The sequence below is a fragment of the Lagenorhynchus albirostris genome, chromosome 3, assembly GCF_949774975.1.
Source record: "Lagenorhynchus albirostris chromosome 3, mLagAlb1.1, whole genome shotgun sequence".
NCBI classification, from domain to species: domain Eukaryota; kingdom Metazoa; phylum Chordata; class Mammalia; order Artiodactyla; family Delphinidae; genus Lagenorhynchus; species Lagenorhynchus albirostris.
Genome location: NC_083097.1, coordinates 165,871,924 through 165,897,334, shown reverse-complemented (window position 1 = coordinate 165,897,334; position 25,411 = coordinate 165,871,924). Strand labels below are relative to the sequence as shown.

Below are 25,411 nucleotides of genomic sequence, written 5' to 3'. Positions count from 1 at the left end.
ATTAAGATGCCAACCCTTGCTCCCTCCATCACCCTGCTTTGCTTGCCTTCATAGCATGAACCACTGCCTGGGTTTACATTATACGTTAATTTGTTTATTTGCAATATGCACCACGCACGGACTTTGCCTTGTTCACTGTGAGTATTCAATAAATGTTCGCTGAATAAATAAACAGAGAAATGCCTTTTTGCCTGTGACAGAATTTCTGGAGACATGGTCCCCAGACCTGCAAAAGAGGGCATGTTGCCTGCTTGTTAAAAATGCAAATTCCTGATGTCCCAACTCCCAGCTTTGAAAATCAGAATCTCGGGGTGGGGGGTGGTAAGGCCAGGACTGAGCTGTGAACTCCAGGTTTGGAAACAGATTCCCTGCATGAGTTTCTGGACTGTTTTCCTTCTGTGCTCGCAGGGAGAGTGGATCCCAGCAGACAGCAACCCCTCCCCCTAGAGCACTCACTGCCCCCTCGGATGTTGATGATTAAGCTTCCATTGATGATGGTGCAGCCTCGGAGCTCCTGGGCAGATGTCACTGAGTCAATGGTCTTCTCGCCTTCCAGGAGGTGGCACACCTTGGGACAGGGGCCCAGGCATGGAGTACACATCAAGCTGCAGAAAGAGTGGAGAGAGAGAGAGGTCAGGGCACACAGGACCACACACACACACACACACACACACACACACACACACACACACACACAGCAGTGTGTTGCACAGGGTCCCAAGTGACCATAAGGCAGGATGCTTTACCCACAGAGCTGGTGACGTTGGGGACCGGAGAATTCTCTGTTGTGGGAGGCTGTCCAAACATGGTCCCCTGGGGGATGGAGGGGCAAATCACCCCCAGGTAAGAACAACTGCCTAAAGTGATAGGCTTGGGGTGTCTCTCCAGGGGGGCAGGTCCTACAGCATTACCCCAAGGTCAGGAGACTCATGCTTTTACTCCAAAATGATGGGGCTCCTGCCTTACCCCAGAGCGAGAGGATTCACACTGTACCCCATGGCGAATCACCTTCTACCCTGTGGAGACCGGACTCACGCCATTACATGGAACTGATGGGACTCCCGGCATTACCATGGTGACGGCAATGATGCAGAGCTGACGGGCCTTACGTAGGACCATTTTGCCACTATTCGAAAGTGGCTGAGCTGATACTGCTACCCCAGCTGGTGGAACTTAGGCTGCTGCTGCAAGGTGATGGGATGTTTGCTGTTCTGTGTGGGGTCTGACGTGACCAAACAGCTATATAGGACGTGACTCCACAACCTACGGGCTACAGCACAACCTCACATTTGATAGTGGGTAACTGGAGGCAGACTTTGGCTTTGCCTTCCTGCAGCCTGATGTCCTCAAATTTATAGCCCCCAGGAGTCCTTTGGGAATCAGCCCTCCCCTACGCAGTGCCTCTGAGGTCAGTTCTTGGCTGGTACAGCCCTCCTAGGTCCAAGCAGGACACAGGACCCAGGGCAGCCTGAGCACAATCTTCCATCCCGCTGGGAATTCAGAGGTGGGCACACCCCCAAGCCAACCCAGTGAGGGTTTTGCTAGAACTTTCTGGAAGGAAAAATTGTCTTCCTTCTGCAGTATCTAAGAGGGTATGGCTATATTGCTAGCATGGAGCAAGGGACAAGGGAGAGGCTGCTGCCTGAGACCAAAACTAACAGAGACAGAAATAAAGCTGAGGATGGAAAGAAACTGATCGTGTACATCCCTTGAGCTCCTGGATACAGCTGTACCTAAAGCGATTCCCTGAACTTTTTGGTTACAGTCATCAGTAAACTCCTTTCATCTTGCTTGAGCCAGTTTGAATTGGGGTTCTGTCGTATGAAACCTCAAGATTCCCGACTGTTACGTTCTCAAGGTCTGTGTCCTCATCTGTGAAATGGAGGCAATCTTCACGGGGCAGGTAGTGATAAGGACTGAATGATATATACCACCTAAAGCACTCGGCACATAGAAACTAAAAATCGTTGGTCCATTGCTATGATGATCACTTTTTATTAGTGGTATCATTGTTGCTACTGTTGTAAATAACAACAGTAATTGTTGTTACCACACCCCTGCATATTCGATTCTTCAGAAAGATCTTGGTCACCGGTGACCACCTAGAGGGGTGGGATAGGGAGGGTGGGAGGGAGATGCAAGAGGGAGGAGATATGGGGATATATGTATATGTATAGCTGATTCACTTTGTTATACAGCAGAAACTGACACACCATTGTAAAGCAATTATATTCCAATAAAGATGTTAAAAAAAAAAAAAGAAAGAAAATTGAAAGAACAGAAAAAAAAAAAAAGAACACATCTGGTCTTTGTTCCAGGTCCTGGTGCAGAGCTTCAAAAGCCCTTGGAATTTCCTGAGTTATAGGAACATCTTTGTTGTGCTAATGAGGTGACTTGTAGGGGCTGGTCACCAGAAAGACCAAATATGTGATTTGGAGGGTTGCATCAACCACTTGACCTCCAGAGAGAGAAGCGGGGCTGGAGATGGAGTTCAAACCCACGGCCAATGATTCAACCAATCACACCTATGTAGTAAAACCCAGAGGAAAACTCTGGACACCAACTCAGTCCATTTTTCTGGCTGGTGAACACACAGCTATGCTGGAAGGGTGATATCTCTGATTCCATGAGGGGATAGGAGTCCTGCGTCTGGAACTCTCCCAGCCTCTGTACATCCATAATAATAAGGCTGTAATTGCAATTGTAAGCCTGACATGAAGCTTTCTGACTGCTGAGGCATCTGTTTCAAAAGACATCTGTCAGGCTTCCCTGGTGGCGCAGTGGTTGAGAGTCTGCCTGCCGATGCAGGGGACACGGGTTCATGCCCTGGTCCGGGAAGATCCCACATGCCACGGAGCGGCTGGGCCCGTGAGCCATGGCCGCTGAGCCTGCGCGTCCGGAGCCTGTGCTCCGCAACGGGAGAGGCCACAACAGTGAGAGGCCCACATACCGCAAAAAAAAAAAAGACATCTGTCTTGAGTAAATGTAACACCGGGTCTATGACCCAGCCACTAGCAAAACAACCAGATAAGGAATTAGGCTGCCCCCACCCATGAAGGGGGCTCTTTCAGAAAGGCTCTTTCTTTCAGAAAGCCCTGGGGAACCTAGATAACTGACCACTTGACTGACCCTGCTTCCCCCTTCCTGTGCCCTAATTCCTGCTCTTAAGCCTTAAATTCACCATAGAGTGAACCCATAAAACCCTAGACACCCCACCCTCATACCCTAATAAAAGCAGACCCCCCAAAGATTCCTCTCTCTCTCTCCCTTCCTCCCTCCCACTCTTTTTCTCCCCTCTCTCCCTCTCCCCACCCCTGCTCCCCACGACTCTACTGTGTGGCCCTCCAGGACCTGTGAGTAACAAATCTTGTTCTTCAAGGTTCCCTGATGGTTTCTCACTGAAGTGCATCCTGGGATCATAATAGGAACCTCAGAGCTGGCCCAGCCATACATAGGGGCCCCAATGGGAGAGTGTCTGTAGAGCTCGCTATGAGTGATGCATGCCCAGGTAAGCACTGCAAGCATCCCTAACCCAAGGTGCTACCATCAGTAGGCTTGGACCAACAGAATAGTATAGACTTTTTTTTTTTCAGCTCTGTGAGTTGTCCTAGCAAATTATTGAACCCAGGGGGTTTGTGGGAGCCTCAAAATTTATAGCCAGCCAATCAGAAGTGTGGGTGACCTGGGGACCCCCAAATTGTGGCTGGCATGTGAAGTAAAGTTGGTCTGATGGAGAACCAAGGCTTTAAGAGCAGCTGGGGTGGAAACAGAATAATGACCAAACGTTTGGGTTCTTTTGTTGGTTCTACAAATATTCACTGAGCATTTATCATGGGATAGATGATGCTCTAAGCCAAAGGCAAGCAAACTACAGCCCACAGGCCAACTCCAGCTGGCCACTGCTTGTGGTAAATAGAGCTATATTGGAACACACCCACAACCACTGGTTTGACCATCATCAATGGCTGCTATCACTCTATAAGGCCAGAGTAGAGTAGCTGCAACCGTACAGACCTCAGAGCTGAAAATATTTACTATCTGGCCCTTTGCCAATGGCAGTTATAAACCACAGGCGCACAGAAGTGAACAAACAACCTACTTTCCCTGTGGGAAATCCACACGTTCTTTCCAGCCCTTCCCACCAAGAAGTGGAGTCTGCCTTCTCATCCATGGAATCTGGGCTTGGCCATATGAATTGCTTTGGCCAATGGGAGGTTAGCAAATGTGATACAGCAGTGGCTTAAGAAGTGCTTACCCAGTAAAGCATGCCCTTCCTGGCTACACATGGAGAGAGGTCCCAACTGCCCATGCAGGATATGAGAGGTTAGCTTGTACCATCTCATCAGAGCTCACCCAGCCCTCCAGTCAATGCACAGACTCCTTAGAAATCATACATGAGTGTTGTTTTAAGTCACTAAGTGCTGGGGTGGTTTGTTACACAGCATAAGCTAGCTGATACACTTGTGAAGCGTACGGTCTCGTTGGGGAAAATTAATAAATTGACAATTAAAATATCAGCTAGTGGTAAATAGCATGAAAAGAGTTAAAATGGAGTGTTGTGCCCAAGAGCAACCAGATGGCTAGTTCAGAAAGAAGGTCATACAGGGAAGGAGTCTCAAAAGAAGTGACGTTTAAGCCTGTGACCTGGATGACAAGGAGAAACCAGCCATGCGAAGATCAAGAGGCAGAGAATTCTCCACACCCTTAACATGCACCCCAAATATCTAATCCTCCTCATCTCACTAAAGAGCACCCCAACAGGTATCTGGGAACGACCATAGATGGTGACGCCTCTTAATGAACCTACATGGGTTCCCAGACCTCTGCTCTAATAATATCAAGAACTAATTCCCAGGGACTTCCCTGGCGGTCCAGTGGTTGGGACTCCACGCTCCCAGTGCAGGGGGACTGGGTTTGATCCCTCGTCAAGGAACTAGATCCCGCATGATGCAACTAAAAGAGCCGCATGCCACAGCGAAGATCCCGTGTGCCGCAACTGAAGGATCCCGCATGCCACAACTAAGACCCAGTGCAGCCAAATAAGTAAATAAATAAATACATATTAAAAGAAAAAAAAAAGAACTAGTTCCCAGATAAGCCAAAAGAATGGAAGAAAACATATCTGGCCCTTTTTAATAACAAACCACATTAGAAAACACGACAGCACCGAAGTCTTTCACAAAATAAAATAAAAGCTTCAGAAGGAACACAAATTTTTTTTTAACCTACAAAGTAAAATACTGCCATGATGGGTCATAATTAACATCCCTCACTATCCCCTCTTTCACTCAGTAAACGTCCCAAGCATCACAGGACAAGCTGTCAATTTCCTGGGGCTTCAATCCTGGGGTCACCGGCATCAGCAAAACATCAAAGGAAGCTGTTCTATTTTTCAGATCTTTGTTATGATCCAAAAAAAAAAAAAAAACAAAAACTTTAAAGCCAACGTCTTTTAGTGGAAGATGTTAATATCCATGCTTTATCTCAAACGTGAAAAAAAAAACAAATAAATCAAGAGGAATATGATAATTTTCCCAATCTTACTGATAAACTGGCCCCAAAGAAGAAAAAATAGCTCTGTCTGGCATGCAAAGGTGATTTATAGAAGCCTATTTTTGGTCAACAAAGCCACTTGATAGGTTTTATCAAAAATGAGTAAAACAAAACATACTGTACTTGCAGGTTTCACAAACACTCAAAGAGAGGCTCCTAAGAACCGGAATAAAGATTGTTTTCCTTCCCACCCTCCCCACTCAGGGAAATAAAATTTCCCACCAGAACCTGCTCACTTGGCTCATTTTCAAGTCTGAAGAGGAAGGTTTTTTACGTATGCAGGTCAGCTCAAGGCCCTTAGACGTACGTCTGTTTCTGATTTGTTTTTGTGTTGTTTTGTGGGTTGGTTTGTTTTTTTCAGACCCTCAACATAAAAATCAGGAAACAGATTTTTAAAACTCAGTTACAGCCCTGAGACACCAAAATAGCTCATCTGAGACGCTAACAGCATGAACAAAAAGTCTGAGATGTGGGTAGGAAATCTGACTCACCGTCGGGGAGAGAAAACCTTGCTTTTTCTCACCTAAATAGTAGGAAATGGTTTGATGGCATTGTCCTTCAAAAGACAACAAAGCCTTGAGAACAATCTAGAATTGAGTCCTTCTTCCTGGCACTCCAGGTTAATCTCAGGACACCACCCAGATCCAGCTTGGAGAAAACATTGAAAACATCTGAGTTCTGATCTTGATTGTGAGAATCAGGCAGCTACATCAGTGGGAACAATCGGACCATCTAAAGGGCTGTATACAAAACCAAAACTTCTATTTTCTTTTTTTTTTTAATTGTATTTATTTGTTGTTTCTGGCTGCGTTGGGTCTTTGTTGGTGCACACGGGCTTTTCTCTGGTTGCGGTGAGCGGGCGCTACTCTTCGTTGTGGTGCGCGGGCTTCTCTTTGCGGTGGCTTCTCTTGCTGCGGAGCACGGGCTCTAGGCACACGGGCTTCAGTAACTGTGGCACGCGGGCTTCAGTAGTTGTGGCTCGCGGGCTCAGTAGTGGTGGCTCACGGGCTCTAGAGCGCAGGCTCAGTAGTTGTGGCGCACGGGCTTAGCTGCTCCGCGGCCTGTGGGATCTTCCCGGACCAGGGCTCGAACCCGTGTGCCCTGCATTGGCAGGCGGATTCTCAACCACTGCGCCACCAGGGAAGCCCAAGACTTCTATTTTCAATGCTAAGCATAGAAAGCTTTACATTTTCGGTATGCAAGATGCAGAAAATATTTACCCTCTGGCCCTTTGCAAGAGAAAGTTTGTTGACTCCTGTTCCAAAGGCCAGCACCAAAACCAGGAAGCAGGGATGGCATCCGAGAGACCCACGCGTGTCACTAATCACCAGTAGCTTCCTCACTCACAGTCAATTAACTCTAGTTTTCCACACAGTTTTAATAGGCAGCATCACCAACACCAACCCCATGCCCCTTCCCCTCTTTACCACCTGCCCCCAACCCCGGAACCCGTACCCAGGACTCACTTGCTGGAATTCATCGTGTACCCGGAGGGGCACTCAGGGATGCACTTGTTATTGTGAATGACATACTGGTGGCAGCCCTGCCTCCGAGAGTTCTTGCATTTGTTGTGCAGGTCCTGGCAGAAGCTGAAGTTCACACAGCGCCAGTCTTGGAAGTGGTAGTAGGGGGGCGGGCAGGTCTCCACGCACCTGCCATCCAGGTAGAAGTTGCGACAGGCCACACACTTGGTGGGGTCGTCAGGCTCAGAGCAGTTGCCCAAGCACTCACTGTGGCAACAGAGACCCTCAGCGGTGCAGCCGTGAGACTTACAGATGGTCGGACACACTGGAGAGAGAAAGAAAACAGCTGGTCAGTGGCTTTGCCCAATTCCTGTCTGCACAACAGCGAATCTGGATGAGGAAGTGCAAGCCAAACAAAATAATAACAGTAACAGCTCACTTCTGCAGCACTTGCTACGTACCAGGCACAACTATTAACTCATTTCAGCCCCCAAGCCAGTGACGTGCTTGTAGATGCTTAACAGCTTCTTCAGGGAGCGGGGCAGAGATGCTCTGCTTTATAGCGTTTGCCAATTTCCATGGTGTAAATACTCCCACTACGGTTCCTTTCAAGCTACCCCACCTAGAGTTACTGAACGTGGAGCCAGTAAGAGATACATAGTATCACAGCATTAAATAGCACATCTATGGTATAGATGCAATAGTAGCAAATAACCTCAAAAGCATAAATCGTAGGAAAATGTAGTGAGATGATTAGGAAGTGGTGAGTTTGGAGTATTTATTACCTTTGTTTTAAACATAATTTGTTTAATTGTAAGTTGATATCATTTAAATTTTAACAACAGCTTGTTGAAGAACCAGATTTCCTGAAAATTACACAATTGGCTTTAGCAAGCCAGCTCCAGCACGCAGCTGCAGGACTGGTGTAAATAGATATATCTGGGGCTTCCCTGGTGGCGCAGTGGTTTAGAATCCGCCTGCCAATGCAGGGGACACGGGTTTGAGCCCTGGTCCGGGAAGATTCCACATGCCGCGGAGTAACTAAGCCCGTGCGCCACAATTACTGAGCCCACATGCCTAGAGCCCGTGCTCCACAACAAGAGCAGCTGTGACAGTGAGAAGCCCGCACACCGCAATGAAGAGTAGCCCTGGCTCACCGCAACTAGAGAAAGCCCACGCACAGCAACGAAGACCTGATGCAGCCAAAAATAAATTAATTAATTAAAAAAAGTTTTTTTAAGATAAGAACTCTTTAAAATAAATAAATAGATAATGATCTCCATTTTACAAATGGGGAAACTGAGGCGCAAGGTGGTTAAGCAAATGGCCCAAAGGTCATTCATTGCTTCAACACACATTTGCTTGCACGGATCTAGATATTACAGCTGCTGCAGGAACATGGTGGCCACAGACGCTGCCTTTGGGACCACATGGTCCAATGGAGGAGACATATTCATTACTTAAAAGTATAACTGCACAAACAGCAGGCACCGTGCTGGAAGTAAGGAGGTGGCATTTCTGCTGTGACCTGCAGGAGATCATGAATGGGAAAGGAGGGGGCTCTGCGGATGGCGGGCAGAGGCTGTGCGTGGATTTTGCGGCTCGAGTTTCTTATTTGATGCAACCGAGCATGTCCACTGAAGGCTGGACTCTTCCCTGGCTTCCTGCAGCAGCTTGGAACACATCCCCTCTCTCCCGATGTCTCACTACTCACGACTTCCTGATTCCCCTTAATATGGGTCCCTCAGCATCTGACCTGGGCTTCCATGACCAGCCCTCCCTTTCCAGGCTGCCAGCAAATTTGTCCCTGGACCGATGGCTTCCCTGAGGCTGGAAAGACCTCGGCCACAGCAGAGCCTGTTCCCTGGATGCCTTCTTTGCTCACTCCGTGCACACCTTGGAACGTGGTTTGGAAGCTGGGGAGTATTCTTCACTCCGAATCCTCAGGCCCTTTGATTGCTGCAATGAACATTCCGGCCCACGTGGACCCCACCAACCAGACCCAGGGAACTGACGAGGCTTCTGAAGCCATACTCCCACATGAGCATCGCTGTTGGATGCAACTTTCTGTGATGACGGAAATGGTCTCCCTTGGCACTGTCCAACACGGTAGCCACTTCCCCGTGGCTGTGGAGTGTGGTTAGTGCAACAAGGAACCAATTACTTTTTTAACTGCAGCAAAATAGGCGTAAAACTGACCATCTTAACCATTTTTAAGCGCACAGCTCAGTGGCATTAAGGACATTCACATTGTTGTGCAACCATCCCCACGGTCCATCTCCAGAACTGTCTCATCTTCCCAAACTGAAATTCTGTCCCCGTGAAACACTGACTCCCCAGCCCCTCCCCCAGCCCCTGGCCCCCACCATCTACTTCCTGTCTCTATGGATTTGACTCTTCTAGGGACCTGCTATGAGTGGAATCAGATCGTGTTTGTCCTTTCGTGTCTGGCTTATTTCACTGAGCATCATGTCCTCAAGGTTCATCCATGTTGTAGCAGGTGTCAGAAGTTCCTTCCTTTTTAACAAAGGCAGAATTCTTGTTGACAACATCACCAGTGGGTGCTTGACTATATCTTGATAAGGAGGAAAACATCTATACACAGTAAGATGAGCTAGCTTGAATAACTGTAGCTGCTTACATTTATACAATGAAAATCAATCATGTATGTCAAAAAGGGGAGAATCCGGGGCTTCCCTGGTGGCGCAGTGGTTGAGAGTCCGCCTGCCGATGCAGGGGACACAGGTTCGTGCCCCGGTCCGGGAAGATCCCACATGCCGCGGAGCAGCTGGGCCCGTGAGCCATGGCCTCTGAGCCTGGGCGTCCGGAGCCTGCGCTCCGCAACGGGAGAGGCCACAACAGTGAGAGGCCCGTGTACCGCAAAAAAAAAAAAAAAAAAAAGGGCGGGGAGAATCCAAGCTTTGTATAGGTTCTTAGGCAAAATTTTCTGGAATTTTAATTCTCTCCAAGCTTGTCATGATCCAAAGGGGAAAAAAGAGTCATTGAATAAGAGATGTGGAATGTGCAAATCATGATTAACAAATAGAGCTGGTTTTGCCACAAAAAAAATAAAAGTTTCCTTCCTTTTTAAGGGTAATACTATTTCATTGTGTGTATATACCACACTTTGTTTATCCATTCATCTGTCAATTGACTCTAGGGTTCCTTCGACCTTTTGCTCACTGTGAATCATGCTGCTGTGATAATGGGTGTACAAATACCTCTTCAAGACTCTACTTTCAGTTCTTTTATGTATATATCCAGAAGTGAATTGTTGAATCGTGTGGTACTTTTATTTTTAATGTTTTTATTGAAGTATAGTTGATTTACAATGTTGTGTTAGTTCCAGGTGTACAGCACAGTGATTCAGTTTTTTATATATATACTTCTATTCTTTTTCAGATACTTTTCCTTTTAGGTTATTACAAAATATTGACGTAAACCACAGCAATATCTTTTTGGATCCGTCTCCTAGAGTCATGAAACAAAAATAAACAAATGGGACCTAATTACACTTAAAAGCTTTTGCACAGCAAAGGAAACCATAAACAAAACGAACACACAACCTACAAATGGGAGAAAATATTTGCAAACAATGTGACTGACAAGGGATTAATTTCCAAAATACTTTTAATTTTTTGAGGAACCACCATACTACTTTGCACAGCGGCTGCACCATTTTACATTCCCACCAAGACTACACAGTAGAAGGTCCCAGCTTCTACTGAGGAACCAAACTTTTCACTGCATTTTAATTTTAAAATTTGGGGGGCTACTGGCTCTTGTATTGGACAGCAGAGTCTTAGCGAAAGAAACTCCTTGCCAAAGCCTATAGGTCTCATGTGGTCTAGTGCCTGCAGTCTCTCTGAGTCCTTCTCCCAAACCCAGGCAGTCGCCACTCCAGCATCCTTCCTGCCCCTCACACACCCAGGCTCAGCCCTACCACAGGACCTTTGCATCTGCTGCTCCGGCTGCAGCATCCTCCCCTTATCCTCCCATAACTAGCTCCTTCTCAACCTTCAGGTCTCAACCCCTTAGAAAGACCTTCCCTGACCTCCCCTCTGGAAGTCACTTTCTCCTTCTCGAACCACGTTCTAACACATGATCCTAGGACATTTTTCTTACAGCACTTATCCCTCTCGAAAATTATCTTGGGTGCTTGTTGACTGTCTGTCTGGAGGGGAGCTTAGGGGGCAGGGCCACTCCTGCTCCATTCACTGCACTGGATCCCACGACACCCCCTCCTAGGACAGGGCCTTGCACCCAACAGGAGCTCAGTAGACCCAGGTCTGAAAAGACAGAAAGGAGGCAAAAGAAAGGCCTTTGGAGCAGTTCTAAGCCCCCAGTTTTTAGCCAGTGGCTCAGGAATTCATCCAAGAACTCCGAGTTGCAGGAGCTTCACAAAACACCATGAAAAATTACATGGAAAATCTGGAGCACCCATGCCTAGGCGCATAGCCTGATTTTCTACGTGGATCAAAAAAGAATTAAGAAGCTGTACTAGGAGCAGGATGGAGTTAACCCCACCAATGTCTGTGTAGGATTTTCAGCGTTTACATACACCCCCCCATTGATTCTTACTTAATTCTAACAAAGACCCCGGGAGGGAGCGGGGTAAGTAACATTGTCTCCATCTCACAGAGGAGAGAAGACTTGCTCAGCTGAGATGCAGCATGAACCCGACATTCCTGGGTCTCAAGAAGGACACGGCCACCCACAGGGTCCACCCAGTCAGGGGGAGGAGTGACACGCATACAGCTCTCCACCCACAGGCATGCCACAAAGCTTTCTCTAAAGAACCCATGACAGCCTCAGTTTTCTTGTCTGTCAAATGGGGATGATAAACCCTTAACTCCTTCTCACGCTTAAATGAGGGGATGCGGGTAAGGAACTGGATTCTTTGATAGACACAGTGTAGGCTGGATATCAGTTAGCTACTCTGGGCATTATTATTATTTCCATTGTCATTAATAATCTGTCTACGAGGACCCAAGGAACTCCATGGCAGGAAGCAATATAGAAAGCAGACAACTATTTAGGACCCACAAAGACTCCACCCTCTGGGAAAGCACATGTGCGAGCAGGAAAGGGCCTGTTTCCTGGGCTGGGGCTGCATCTGAGGGTCAGCCCTTAAGTTCAAAAGAGGTGTCAGCAAAGACCTCACAAAAACTTCCCAAACACATAAGCTTTCCGGCCTAGACAATGCTAAGAAAAACGATCCAACACTCACAAACAAGGCCAGAGGTTAACCACAGGGCTATTCAATCTTCCTCTGGAGCCCTGCCTAAGAGGCCCATCTGAGAACAACTTCATTCTCCAGCAAAGGAGCTGGTAACGTTTTCCCATGGAGGGTCACAAAGCATATGTTCGGGGCTTATGTTCGGTGTCACAGCTAGTCCACTCTGCCGCTGTGGCGTGAAAACAGCCCAGAGAAGGCTTATGGGGACAAACGCATTGTGTCTAATAAAACTTTATTTACAAAAGCAAGCAATGGGCTGGATCATTTGCCAACCCAGGCAAATGATCAGAGGTAAGTTTCAATACAGTGAAACTTACCTGTGATTACTTTTTTTTTTAAATATTTATTTATTTATTTGGTTGTGCTGGGTCTTATTTGCAGCAGGCAGGCTCCTTAACTGAAGCTCGAGGGCTCCTTAGTTGCAGCATGCAAACTCTTGTTGCGGCACGCACGTGGGATCTAGTTCCCTGACCGGGGATTGAACCTGGGCCCCCTGCCTCGGGAGCGCAGAGTCTTAACCACTGCGCTACCAGGGAAGTCCCTGATTCACTATTTCTATTAGCGCCTCAACTCCAGGAAGCCAGATGTCAACTTATAGATGGATACGTTGTAAATCATTTTTTATCCCATAGAAGAAATAACCTCCAAAAATGACAGGTTTATTGCCCCTGGGACATTAAGTGTCCCCATATCTAACTTTGCAATCCTAGTTCAGTGACTATACATGTTTTGGCTTTACCATCCAGCCGGTGCCCTCACTAAAGGGTTAAAAGTGTTGACAGGTGCTTTTTTTGGTGCTTTTTTTTTTCTTTGCATAAGAGTTGTGTATTTTAACTTTTGAAGACTATACTTTGATAATGATAAGTCTGCTCTGGGTGTCTCCCATTCCGTTTCCAAGTACTTTATCTTATTTAATAGAAATGCCACTGCGGGTGTCCCCCACCCAGGTTGAATTATGAAAACCACACATCTGGCAAGATGAAAATGGAGGAGGCATCTGACTCTCCTCTCCCTGTGCACCTTGCCCTGCCCTTTTATAAACACCAAATGAGCCACAGCCACAGTCCCAGCAGCCCTGGCTCAGAGGGCCACCACACCCAGGCTGTTTCTGCCAGAGACGATGGCAGACTTCTCAAGAAAATGCCCAGCAGTCTGGGAGCTATGGACCTTCCCAGGACAGGTACGTGATGTGTGTGTATGCAACGTCCACACGCCCAGACCTCCCTCCTCCAAACACACAAGTTCCTTGTTCATCCCTCTCCCATCCCCCACCCCCCACCCAAGCTGCCGTGGGCTGCTGGCCTCAATTTCCTCCCAATTCTCCCCTAAAGTTTCCAAAAGCCCCTGGTCTCCAGTTCCACTAGCAGAAGCAGCCACTACCCTCCTGAAACTCTCACCTCAAGTGGCTTTTTCACTACACCCCGCTGAGAAGATTGAAAACTGAACTCTAAGCAGACCGGCAGAGCGGGAAGGAGGAAGCAGAGTCAGCATCCTCTGGTTGGACCCTCTGAAATAAGTGGAAGGTTCTTCACCAAACGATGCTTTCCCCAGAGAGCGATCTACAGAAATGCCAACTGGTTTAAGAGATGTGGTATAAAGCAAAGGAGACAGGTGCAATTTGACCTCGGTATTTCTACTGCTAGGAATTATCCTGCAGACAAGGACCATATGTGCACTTAGACACCTAGACAAGGATATTCTTTACCCTACAGGACATTAACCATTGGGGTTTATAACTGCAAAAGCCTGTAAACAATGTAAAAGTCCAAAGCAGGAGACCGTGTAAATAAATTAATGTGGATCAAGGAAGTAGAATAGTACGCAGCTGTGAAAATGGAAGTGGCTCTATGTATTTTGATGTTGGAGTCACTTCCAAGATAGCATTAAGGGGAAAAAAGTGTCGAAAGAACATAGCTTGTTCGTGGAAAAAGGAAAGAGATGTACATTGTGGGAATACAAAATGGACAGCTAGTGTGGGAGACAGTTTGGTCGTTTCTTATAACCTTAAACATATACTTCTGATCCTTACCACAGAACCTAGGGGTTTACCCGGGTGAAGTGAAGAACAAAACACTTATGTACACACAAAGACCTGTATTTGAATGTTTATAGTGGCTACATTTGTAATCACCCCAAACTGGAAACAAACTAAATATCCCTCAACTGGGGAAGGGATAAACATTGTATCTGCATGCAACAAACTCTAGGGAGCCGTCAAGATAGAATGAAGGGCCGATTTCCACAACACAGGGATGAATTTCAAATGCAGGGTATTGAGTGTAAGAAGCCTGTCTCCAAAGCTACACATTCTAGGATCCCATTTTATATGACATCCTGGAAAAAGCAAAACTCTAGGGACAGTGAACACATTAGTGGTAACCAGGGGCTGGAACTGCAAATGACACACAGAAATTTGGAAGATGATGGAACGATTCCGTATCTTGACTGTGGAAGTGGTTACATGACTATATAATCAGTGAAAACTCACAGAACATTACACCAAAACGGGTGAACTCTGCTGTACGGAAATTACATCTTAAAATGAGGGGGAAAGAAAAGGACAAATAGGACATATGTCCGTCTGGAAGGGACACAAGAAATGTGCCCCGTGACTGCCTGTGGGGAGGGGAATGTGGATGAAGTGGAGGGTGGGTAGCAACATCCTTGCATGTCAGCACAAGTTTTTTAATTTTTTCCTATGTATGTGTACGCCCTTCTATAACTGACCTCTATTTAAAAATACATTTTTAATATAACTGAATCACTTTGCTGTACACTTGAAACTAACACAACACTGTAAATAACTATACTTCAATAAAAATTTGAAAACTAAAAATACATTTTTAGAAACTCTGCTAGATGATTAAGAAATGTTTTTGATCCATTATACCATTCTACCCCCAAATATTCCTGTAGTGACTGTGTCAGAATAGCCACCAGGCATCAACGAGAGCTTTACAAAGTTTCTCTTAAGATCTTTTTTTGCCTTAGTACAAAATCAACAGTCAAAGCAACTAAACACCAAGTGTGCTCCGAGGTTGGAATCTGGACCAGGTAGAAATATTATTGATGATAGACAACCCTGGGACAACAGATGAGATTTATATAACAGACTGTGGAGTCAAATACTGCGTCGGTGTTAATGCCCTGTTTTTAAGCACCATACGGAGGTCGTGTAAGAGCATTTTCTTGTTCTTAGAAAATACCCCCGAAGAATTAAAGGCAAAGGAACATCAGATGCGCGCATCTGACTCTCCGATGATTCAGGGGGGAAAAAATTAATATGTTTATAATGTGTACATAAATATATCAGAGAGATAATAAAACAAATGGGGTAAAACTAGTGAATTTAGATACAATTCTTGCAAGTTTTCTGTCAACTTGCAAACTACATCAAAATTAAACGTTACCAATTTATAACCAAGCAAGGTTAAAAGCTGCAATACTGGGAGAAAACAAAGGCCCTGCGGTAAATAACATGCTTATAAAACTACAGCCACTTTTGGTTTCTTTGCCTTTTTAAGTTCAAATCAATTTGGTTTTTCTCAGTTAAGTAGATATATGGTAAAAACAAAACAAAAACTTTTTTTTAAAAAACCCTTTTAAATGTTTCCATAGCACGACATATGTTAATAACATCTTGCTACATTCCTTTCCAAAGCCCGTGGTTAAAAAAAAAAGATTTATTATTCCAAAAATTACTGCTTTCCAGAAATTTCCAAACGGAACAGTTGCGTCATGGGCCTGCAGACACATTAACCACAGGGCCTCGTGGCTCTCCCTGAAAGTGTGAATATTATAAACTCCATAAAGTAATTTACTTTGTTTCCATCCTAAGCCTTTCTCTGCCGCGCCCGCCCCAGACCCTGACAGACGAGGTTCGAATCCCCGGAGCCCCGGGGCGCGGGCAGCACTTAGTCGGGAAATTCCTCCCCTTGGAATCTAGTTGATTTAATGGTGGGATTGGGCGGGGGGAGCGCTAGGTGAACTTTTGACGGCTGGGTGGTCAACAAACGCCCTTTCGGGTATGCGCTCCCTGAGAAGCGGCGACCGCAGGCGGTCGCGTCCTTGAAGCTAGGAAGCTCCCCCTTTCCTCCCCAGACAATGCCACCCCCGCGGGCGCGAGTAGATTCGCTTCCCAGATGCGTTTGGAATCGAGTGGCGGAGCTCTTCGGAGAAATACGGCGTATGCAGGCCAGAAAGGAGGCGGAGCCCCGACGGGGTGGGGGGGGGGCCTCCCCGCTAAGGCAGCCTCAGGATTGGTTGGTTCCAGGCATCTATGTGTGTGTTCGGGAGGGGCGGACGCTGGGCAGGAGAAGCCCCGCCCCCGCGAGCTAGTGGCGGCCGCGAAGCACAAAGCCCGAGGCGCACTCCGCTCCTGGGAATCCAGGCCAGGCAGTGACGGCGGCCGCAGCACCGCCCTCGCGCTCAACCAATGGGCGGGCGTGCTGCCGGGGCGCTGGCCCCGCCCCCGGGCGCTCGGGGCTCCGCTCGTCCGACTGGCGCTCCGGCAGTGACCGCCGCCGGGCGGTCCGCGCTGGGGGCTCCGGGAGGGCCTCTCGAGGGTGCAGACCTTGAAGGGCGGGTCTGCAGAGGATGGAACTTTGGATAAAGTTGAAGAAAAGGTGAAACCGAGTGTGCGGGCCGCCTCAAGCAGCCACCGGGTGGCTTGGGCCGCGCGCGGAGCTGGGCTTGTGCCCGGGAGATCGGGTCACCGCGTGGCAGGCAGCGCCTGGGATGGCCGAGGGGGGCCCTGGCCCCAGGCCTCACTCGAGAGGGGCCCAGAGAGGGGCAGCGGCTCGCCAGGGTCGCACAGCACAGTCTCCCAAATTGGGGGTGAGGGGGGCGTGGCAAGGGGAGAGTCCCACTCTGTCGGACCCTACCCACAAGGTTTCGACCCCTCACTCGCCCGGAATACCAAGGACCATACTCATAAATTACATTCTTAATAAAACTTACAAGGTTTCCTTTCGGGGTGCCCTCCGGCCACTGTTCCCCCAGCGTTTGAAGATGTCCACCTATACTTGCAATTCCAGGAGACCGAAGCAGCAAATGGGCATTCACTAACGCCCCCCACCCCATTCCACGTGAATACACTTTAAAATGTGTATTCCGTTTGCAGAATACAACATTCAACCCATGTCGGTTAATAAGCTTTTATTAACCCTATTATTCAAACAACCATCTCCATTACAGATGGAGAAACTTAAGCACAGAAGGCGGCTTTGCTAATGCCAGCTCAGCTAGCAAGCAGCAGGGCCACACTGGAACCCAGCTCTCCCAGGGAGACTGGGACGGCGTGTGGCATCAGGGACTTGTGACGCTGTGGGTTTCATTCACAGTGTTTCCCACTCTGACCCACCTGGATTTGGCACCTTCCTGGCATTGGGATTCAGAAAGGGATGGTGACCTTGACTCTACTCTCCCAGGATGCACAAAAGAGACAGACAGGTAGGGCCCATGAACGGGAGGCTTATTACTGCGTCTGTCTTCTTACTGCATCCCAGTGCCAGGCACACACAGCAGGAGCACAGTGAAGCTCATGGGGGGTGGGGGGGGGGAGTGGAGGGAATCAGGTGACTGGCTTTATCCCAGCAGGAGAGGGACAGTACATGCAAATGTGTGAATCATCAGGGCTGCCTTTAACTATAAACAGTTCAGAGTTGATGAAGGGCAAGGTACAGAGGAAAAGGTATGGGACATCAGGCCAGGCAGGTCGGTTAGGGAGCCGAGGGGCTTGGACTTTGCATCACAGGAGGAGCCAAAGAAGGGCTTCAACCAGAAAAGACACCACCAGATCCACATTTGGGGCCAATTTTCTGGCTCTCTGGTGGGTGGCTGAAGAAGGCAAAAGGGAACAGGGAGGAATAGGCTGGCTTCTGAAGCCATCAGGGAGGTGGAGTCATCAGGACTTATCACATGGATGACTCCCAAGTTTCCACCTTGGGCAGATGCACAAGATGAACTAAGAAGAAAAACTAGGTGCTCAAACTTGGACCATCTGAGTTTGAGGTGTGGAGTCCAGGAAGTCAGGGCTTCTGCAAATGATTGATTGTTTCCAGTTGCTAAGTCACACCTCAAACAACCCCAGCCTGCTCCTGAAAACCACTCTTGCTAAAGTGCCTGGGCCCTTGTTTGTTGTGGACATTTTAGAACTTCCCCCTCATTTATGTATGCAATACATATGCATTTTAGGCAATTAACTGTAGCAATGACTTTTTAAAAGTTGTTGAGTTTTAAGGGCTTCCTTGGTGGCACAGGGGTTGGGAATCTGCCTGCCAATACAGGGGACACGGGTTCGAGCCCTGGTCCGGGAAGATCCCACATGCCACAGAGCAACAAGCCCATGCACCACAACTACTGAGCCTGCACTCTAGAGCCCACGAGCCACAACTACTGAGCCCACATGCCACAACTACTGAAGCCCACGTGCCTAGAGCTCATGCTCTGCAACAAAGAGAAGCCACCACAATGAGAAGCCTGCACACCGCAACAAAGAGTAGACGCCGCTCACCGCAACTAGAGAAAGTCTACGCGCAGCAATGAAGACCCAATGCAGCCAATAATTAATTAATTATTTTTTTTAAAAATTGCTAATTTTTTTTAAAAAGTTAAGTTTTAGCCTACTTGTGTTTTCTACTTCTTGAGCCAATGTAACTTTTACAGGATTTAGAAATTAATGGCAAGAGAGCACAACTTATGAGATGTGGGCATAGCTGTTCTCAGGGGCAAATTCAGAGCCTTAATTTCTTGCAAAAGGAAATGATTAACCTAAATAAAATAAGCACTTAAACCAGTAAATGAAGTTATTTTAATAATATTCCCCCAATTATTTATTACCAGAGCTGGCTTTATAATTTTTTCATGGATTTTAAGTTACATTTCCATTTTCCTTCTTTATTTTATGTACTTGTTCTTCCCACATCCTTTTTTTCTTAGTTACACTATATATATAGTGTAACTCTCTATATACAAAGTCTTCCTGCTAAAACAGCACTGTCCAATAAACAGTCTGCATTGACAGAAAAGTTCTGTATCTGTGCTGTGCAGATAGTAGTTGCTAGCCACATGTAGACACTGGGTGTTGGAAATTGGCTAGTGTGACTGAGAAACTGAATTAATTTTCCTGTGGCTAATGGCTACCCTATTGCACACTGCACCTCTAAAAGATCCAGCTCTTGAACTTGTCAGTTCTGTTTTTTTTCTAATCAGTTAGTCCCTGCTAATTTATTATTTCCTTCTTCCTGTGTAGATTTGTTTCATTATTCGTTGTCTCATTTTTGTGATTTCTCTATATAATTATTTAAGTCTGCATTCACATCTCCCCAGTCTTCTAAAGCATCTATCCTTGCAGTGCTGAGATCCACCTTTGACCAAAGTTAAGAGTTGTGTTTTGTTTTTAATTATCACATGGCGGGAGTTTGTCTTGCATGCTTGTTTGGTTAAGCTTTTAAAAATTAATTTCCAGTTACGTGTACTTGCAGCCAGAGATTAGGCAGTTCAACGTCTGCTTTTTGGAATGCGTTGGGTTTCATTTTTTTTTGTTTTTGTTTTTATTTGAGATTTAACAGATGATTAGTTTTTCTAAATATTCCAAGAGCACTTTAAAATGTGTATTGTTTGCAGAATACAAAGTTCAGCCCATATCTTTTACCACGATCTTATTAACGGTATTATTCAAACTCCTTGTTGCCTAATTGAGGTTTATCTACATAATCAAAGCTATGTTTGTGACTCCCCTGAGGTTTCTTTTTTTTTTTTTTAATTTATTTTTGGTTGCATTGGGTCTTCGTTGCTGTGTGCGGGCTTTCTCTAGTTGTGGCGGGCAAGGTCTATTCTTCATTGCGGTGCGCAGTCTTCTCATTGTGGTGGTTCCTCTTCATTGCGGTGCGTGGGCTTCTCATTGTGGTGGCTTCTCTCTTGTGGAGCACAGGCTCTAGGCACATGGGCTCAGTAGTTGTGGCACGTGGACTCAGTAGTTGTGGCGCACGGGCTTAGTTGCTCCGCTGCATGTGGGATCTTCCCAGACCAGGGCTCGAACCTGTGTCCCCTGCACTGGCAGGCAGATTCTTAACCACTGCACCACCAGGGAAGTCCCTCCCCTGAGGTTTCTTAATTCTCCTTGTATTTCCTACAATTTGTTCTCTAAAGTTGGTTCTATGAATACTCTACCCTCATTAAAGACTGTCCCTTCACCAGTGGAAAACCTCTCTCCCCTTTCCTCCCGGATAATGCCTGCTGCCTTGAATTCTCTGCATATTTTCCTTGTTCATATTTGCCCACAGGTTTAAATTTTCCGTGTCATTTTTGGAATTAGGTATAACCATTTTCTTTTTTTCTTAATTGAAGTATAGTTGATTTACAATGTTGTGTTAATAGGTATAACCATATTCTAGTGGGGAGAGTTGAGAGAGAGAGAGAGAGAGAGAACCACAGCCTCCATGGGAACAAGGGAGTGGGAATGGGAAACGTCAGAGTCTGAAATCTGTCTCTGTGGAAGGTCTGCATTGCAAGAAGGGTTTCCCTGGGGACAATCTCAACCATAAAAAGGTCCACTCACATGACTGATGGCTTCTCATAACAAGCACACGGTGGTCTTGAATAGTGTACAGGTCGACAGAAGCCAGTTTCCCTGGAGCTGCTACACCCACGGGCTGGCAGAGTTTAGGCACAGTGACAGGGAATGGAGAACATTTCCTCAACTCCTAAAGGACAAAAATAAACAGTAGAATGTACTGCCTCTCTGTGGACACACCATGAGATGGAATCATCAGAATGAAAAAAACACCTATTTCAAATTCCATCGTGACCAAAAAGAGACAACGTTCGGCTTATTTCCTTATTGAGTTGGTTCCTAAAGCCAGTCTGGCTGCCTTCTTTTTCCATCTAGGAGAAATGAGAAGCTTGGTGTGGCGTGTCCATTCCAGGAGCCCCGTGGCTGTTCTTGGGACACTCCAGTGTGTACACTTCAGACACTGCTATTCTACTAGAAAAAGATGGCGTTCTCTGATGGGGGTGGGGGTACCCATTTGCTGCCCATGTTTATTTCGACTTAAGAAAAGAATGTGTTTGTCCCTTTGCCACTGGATCCTCAGACTTTTACTGGGTCTTTGGATCCACTTCGCAGCCCTCCATCTACCTGAGTAAACACCCCGTACACCTGGAACTTCCTGGCTCTGCTTCTATCTACGATGCCAAGCCCCAGCACACACTTGGGAGAAATGCATGAAGGAAATTAAAGCTGTGCGAATGCTTTCCCATCCGACTGAATGCAAGGTATCATCTAAGAGAGTTCTAAGAAAGATGGATAGCATTTCGACTCCCAAACCAAGTCACCTGATGGCGAGAAAGCTTACTGGTAAAAAACGCCTCTCTGGGCTTCCCTGGTGGCGCAGTGGTTGAGAGTCCGCCTGCCAATGCAGGGGACGCGGGTTCGTGCCCCGGTCCGGGAGGATCCCACATGTCGCGGAGCGGCTCGGCCCCTGAGCCATGGCCGCTGAGCCTGCGCGTCCGGAGCCTGTGCTCCGCAACGGGAGAGGCCACAACAGTGAGAGGCCCGCGTACCGCAAAAAAAAAAACAAAAAAAACCGCCTCTTTTACATGCATACTACGATCATGGAGGAATTTTCTTTCCCCACTCGAATCCACAATAGCCACTCCCTCACTCTCCCGCCAGTATTTATTCACAGGTGGATGTCTTCTGCACCATGGAGGTGCCCCAGAAACCCTTTTGACCCCCTACAGACAGGTTCTCTGACTACTAACTTTTAGTTTCTTAATTAAAACGTTGACTAGGCAGCAAAACACACCCTGTTGCCAATCCCATCACCATCTTCCTTCTCGGTCCCTCAATCAACAGCTCTGAGCTCCTACTGAGTGGCAGGGCACCACCCTGGGCGCTGAACACAAACTGGTGAATAGAACAGACACAGTTCCACCGCCTCCTGGGGAGACAGAAATCGGTGCACCAGCACAAGAACATTTAGTTACAAATCAAGAACATTTTGTTACAAATCATACTCCAAGCAAGTTCACAGTGGGGCTGTAACAGGCCTAACCTGTTCATTTCCTCAGATGGTTATTCTGTAAAAGCTAAAAGAGTTTCTTTCTTGCCTTGAACAGCCAGAGAGCCAAATGCCATCTACTGGCTGAACCCTCTGCCTTACCTTAGTCACGCCAGTTTTCCCCTCCATCTTTGCCATGTGATCAAGTTGATGGACAGACGGACAGTCAACCATGCTTCCCGGTCCCTCGGCCTCCAGGCCTGGGATGGGGAAGGTGTGATGGGCTCAGATCGTCCGAACGGGCTCTCTCGAGGCTCACCCGTCACACCTGGGATCCACAGCTTCAAATCACTCACGGGTGGAGCGCAAAGAATTATGAAGCCAGGCAGACCTGGGTTCGGAGTGGATGCAGCCATTTCCTCATCACATGACGCCACTTTTTGTGCCTTGGTTTCCCCATGTGTACACGGGGACAGTAATAGTACCTTGGGCTGTCCTGAGCATCAGATGGGATAATGCCTGAAATGTGCCTGACACAGCATCTGGCCCCTTGCAGGGTTTGCAAAGGTGTCATCAGCAGCAGCAACAGTTTCAGACATCTCCTTTCTCAGTCTCCTCCATAACAGTGTCCAACATCCTATGGGGAAGTTTGTGGTACGCGGGCCTCTCACTGTTGTGGCCTCTCCCGTTGCGGAGCACAGGCTCCGGACGCGCAGGCTCAGCGGCCATGGCTCACGGGCCCAGCCGCTCCGCGGCATGTGGGATCTTCCCGGACCGGGGCATGAACCCGTGTCCCCTGCATCGGCAGGCAGACCCTCAACCACTGCGCCACCATGGAAGCCCTAAATGACCAAATTGAAAGCGTGCCCCCAGAAACATTTGTTTCCTTCCCCTTGAGGTGTTCTTGGGGAAACTGTGTTCATCCTCACTTCTGCATGTCGCTCCACAAATCTGCCAGGTATGGGAGGAGGGACAGACTGAGACATGGTTTCGCGGGTGACCCTGGACTGACGGCTGATCCTGCAAATCCAGCTCGTGGCTGTGCTCCGTCCAATTCAACGAATGCAAATATATACCTGTTCTGTGCCAGGCATGGGAGGCAGCAAAGAATGGGCTGTCCCTGCCCTCCAGGACTCCCACGACAGAGCACAGAAAGGTCCCAGCTGGACACTTCCGTATGTCCGTCGGGACCTGAACCCACAGTCTCTGCACATTCCCATCAACCCAACACTGCCCTCTTCCTCAAAAGGAAATAGCCTAAAAGAAGTGCACAGGGGGACTTCTCTGGTGGCGCAGTGGTTGAGAATCCGCCTGCCAATGCAGGGGACAGGGGTTCAAGCCCTGGTCAGGGAAGATCCCACATGCCGCGGAGCAACTAAGCCCGTGCGCCACAGCTACTGAGCCTGCGCTCTAGACCTAGCGAGCCACAACTACTGAAGCCCACGTGCCACAACTACTGAGGCCCTCGCGCCTAGAGCCCGTGCTTGGCAACACGAGAAGCCACCGCAATGAGAAGCCCGCGCACCTCAACGAAGAGCAGCCCCCGCTCAGCACAACTAGAAGAAGCCCGCGCGCCGCAGCGAAGACCCAACGCAGCCAAAAATAAATAAATAAATACATGTTTTAAAAAAAGAAGCGCCCAGGGCTCTAAATAAAACACACTGCATGCTCTTTCCAAAGCCCAGCTATGCCATAAAATAACTGCACTTCCCAGTGATATCACAGTGGCCTCCGAAACCACTTGGAAGTTTCTAGAAGGGCTCTCCCACAGTAGCAGAACACTGGGACTGAAAGGGAAAACACAAGATGCCCAATTTTCCTCTCAGAAATCAAGATTTAATAGCCTCCTAAGGAAACCATAATTGGAGGGCCATGGGGAGCATTCCTCCCCAGGCCTGTGATTATGGAACGCCAGGAAAGGTTGGGAATTTGGACCGAGAGCAACTCTGGGCTCAAACTAAAATGAGTCTGACCCAAAGCAAGAGGTGTAGCTAAGTCCCTTCAAGCACACGCACAGACACTGAAAGAGAGCTGGATGGGGCACAAAGAGATCGGAAAGAAATTCTCATGCAGAGAAACAAAGCTACAGTCAATTAAAATATGGGTCCGGGGTGGGGGATGGCCAAGATAAGGACTGACCCATTGGTGCCAGAGTCAGCCACCCCTCCAAGAGAAAGCCGGAGGGCAGATGCTAAGCTGAGGGAGGGTGGTCTCATGGAGGGATGTGAGACAGGTGGTCCTTACACCCCCCTTGGTATTTTATTTAGGGTAGGGTGTGCCAGTGGTTAGAAACTAAGGCCAGAGATTATAAGATCCCAGGTGAGCTCTGCCATTCCCTGATTCTGGGCTCTTGGATAAGTGTCTTAGCTTCTCCAAACCTTGTTTGCAACCTCAGGGCCTTTGCACATGCTGTTCTGACCACCTAGAATTCACTCTGCCCCCCACCCCACCCCATGCCGCCCATGGCAACTTCCCCTTCATCCTTCTGGTCTAAGCTCAAACCTTAGCCTCAGAGGGGCTCCCTCCACCTCTTTATCTAAAGGAGACCCCTCTCACCTCACCCCATCTTGTCACCCTGATGTAATTGCTTCCAGGATTTACTGCCACCTGAAATTATCTTGTCCATCTCTCTGTGAACATGTTTACTGCTGCCTGGCCCACTGGAACATGGGCTACAGGAGAGCAGACCCCCTGCATTTTTTAATTCACTGCCGGACCCCAGAGCCCAGCACGGATGGAGAGCCCCACAAACAGTAGGTGCTGCTTTTAATAATGTCCTCATGTGGGCTAAGGATTCTGCCAGCCCACGGTAAACAGGGGGGCCAGTCACAGACCTGAAGGCTGACAAAACTGAGGCTTCCCTAGCGATGGGTTGGGCCACAGGGCAATGCCACATCTCAGCTCCCTGTTACTATCTGAGAAGTGAATTACAGCCTTTTCTGCTCACCGTATTTATAGGGAAAACGGGGTTAGGTCCACAGCAGTCAAGCACATCGTCAGTGGCGCATAATAAAACGAGAATCTAAGTTTAAAAAAAGAGTAACAGTTCTACACATGTTAAACGGTTAAGAAATACACGATCACGGCAAGATATAAGACACTTGATCTTGAAAGAGCTTGAAATTTGCTTGTACGGAAGTGGGTGTCGGAGG

At 47.7% G+C, this 25,411-nt stretch overlaps 1 protein-coding gene across 6 annotated transcripts in view; it reads right to left on the bottom strand.

Annotated features, from left to right (window-relative positions):
* The window catches only part of INSR (insulin receptor), a 129,884-nt gene that overhangs the window by 45,013 nt on the left and 59,460 nt on the right, over window positions 1-25,411 (bottom strand). For all 6 annotated transcript variants that reach the window (XM_060145384.1, XM_060145385.1, XM_060145386.1 and 3 more), the window contains exons 3-4: window positions 7,020-7,341; window positions 457-605 (exon numbers count right to left, since the gene is read on the bottom strand). In XM_060145384.1, the coding sequence (XP_060001367.1) occupies window positions 457-605; window positions 7,020-7,341 (471 nt within the window). The remainder of the gene's footprint in view (window positions 1-456; window positions 606-7,019; window positions 7,342-25,411) is intronic.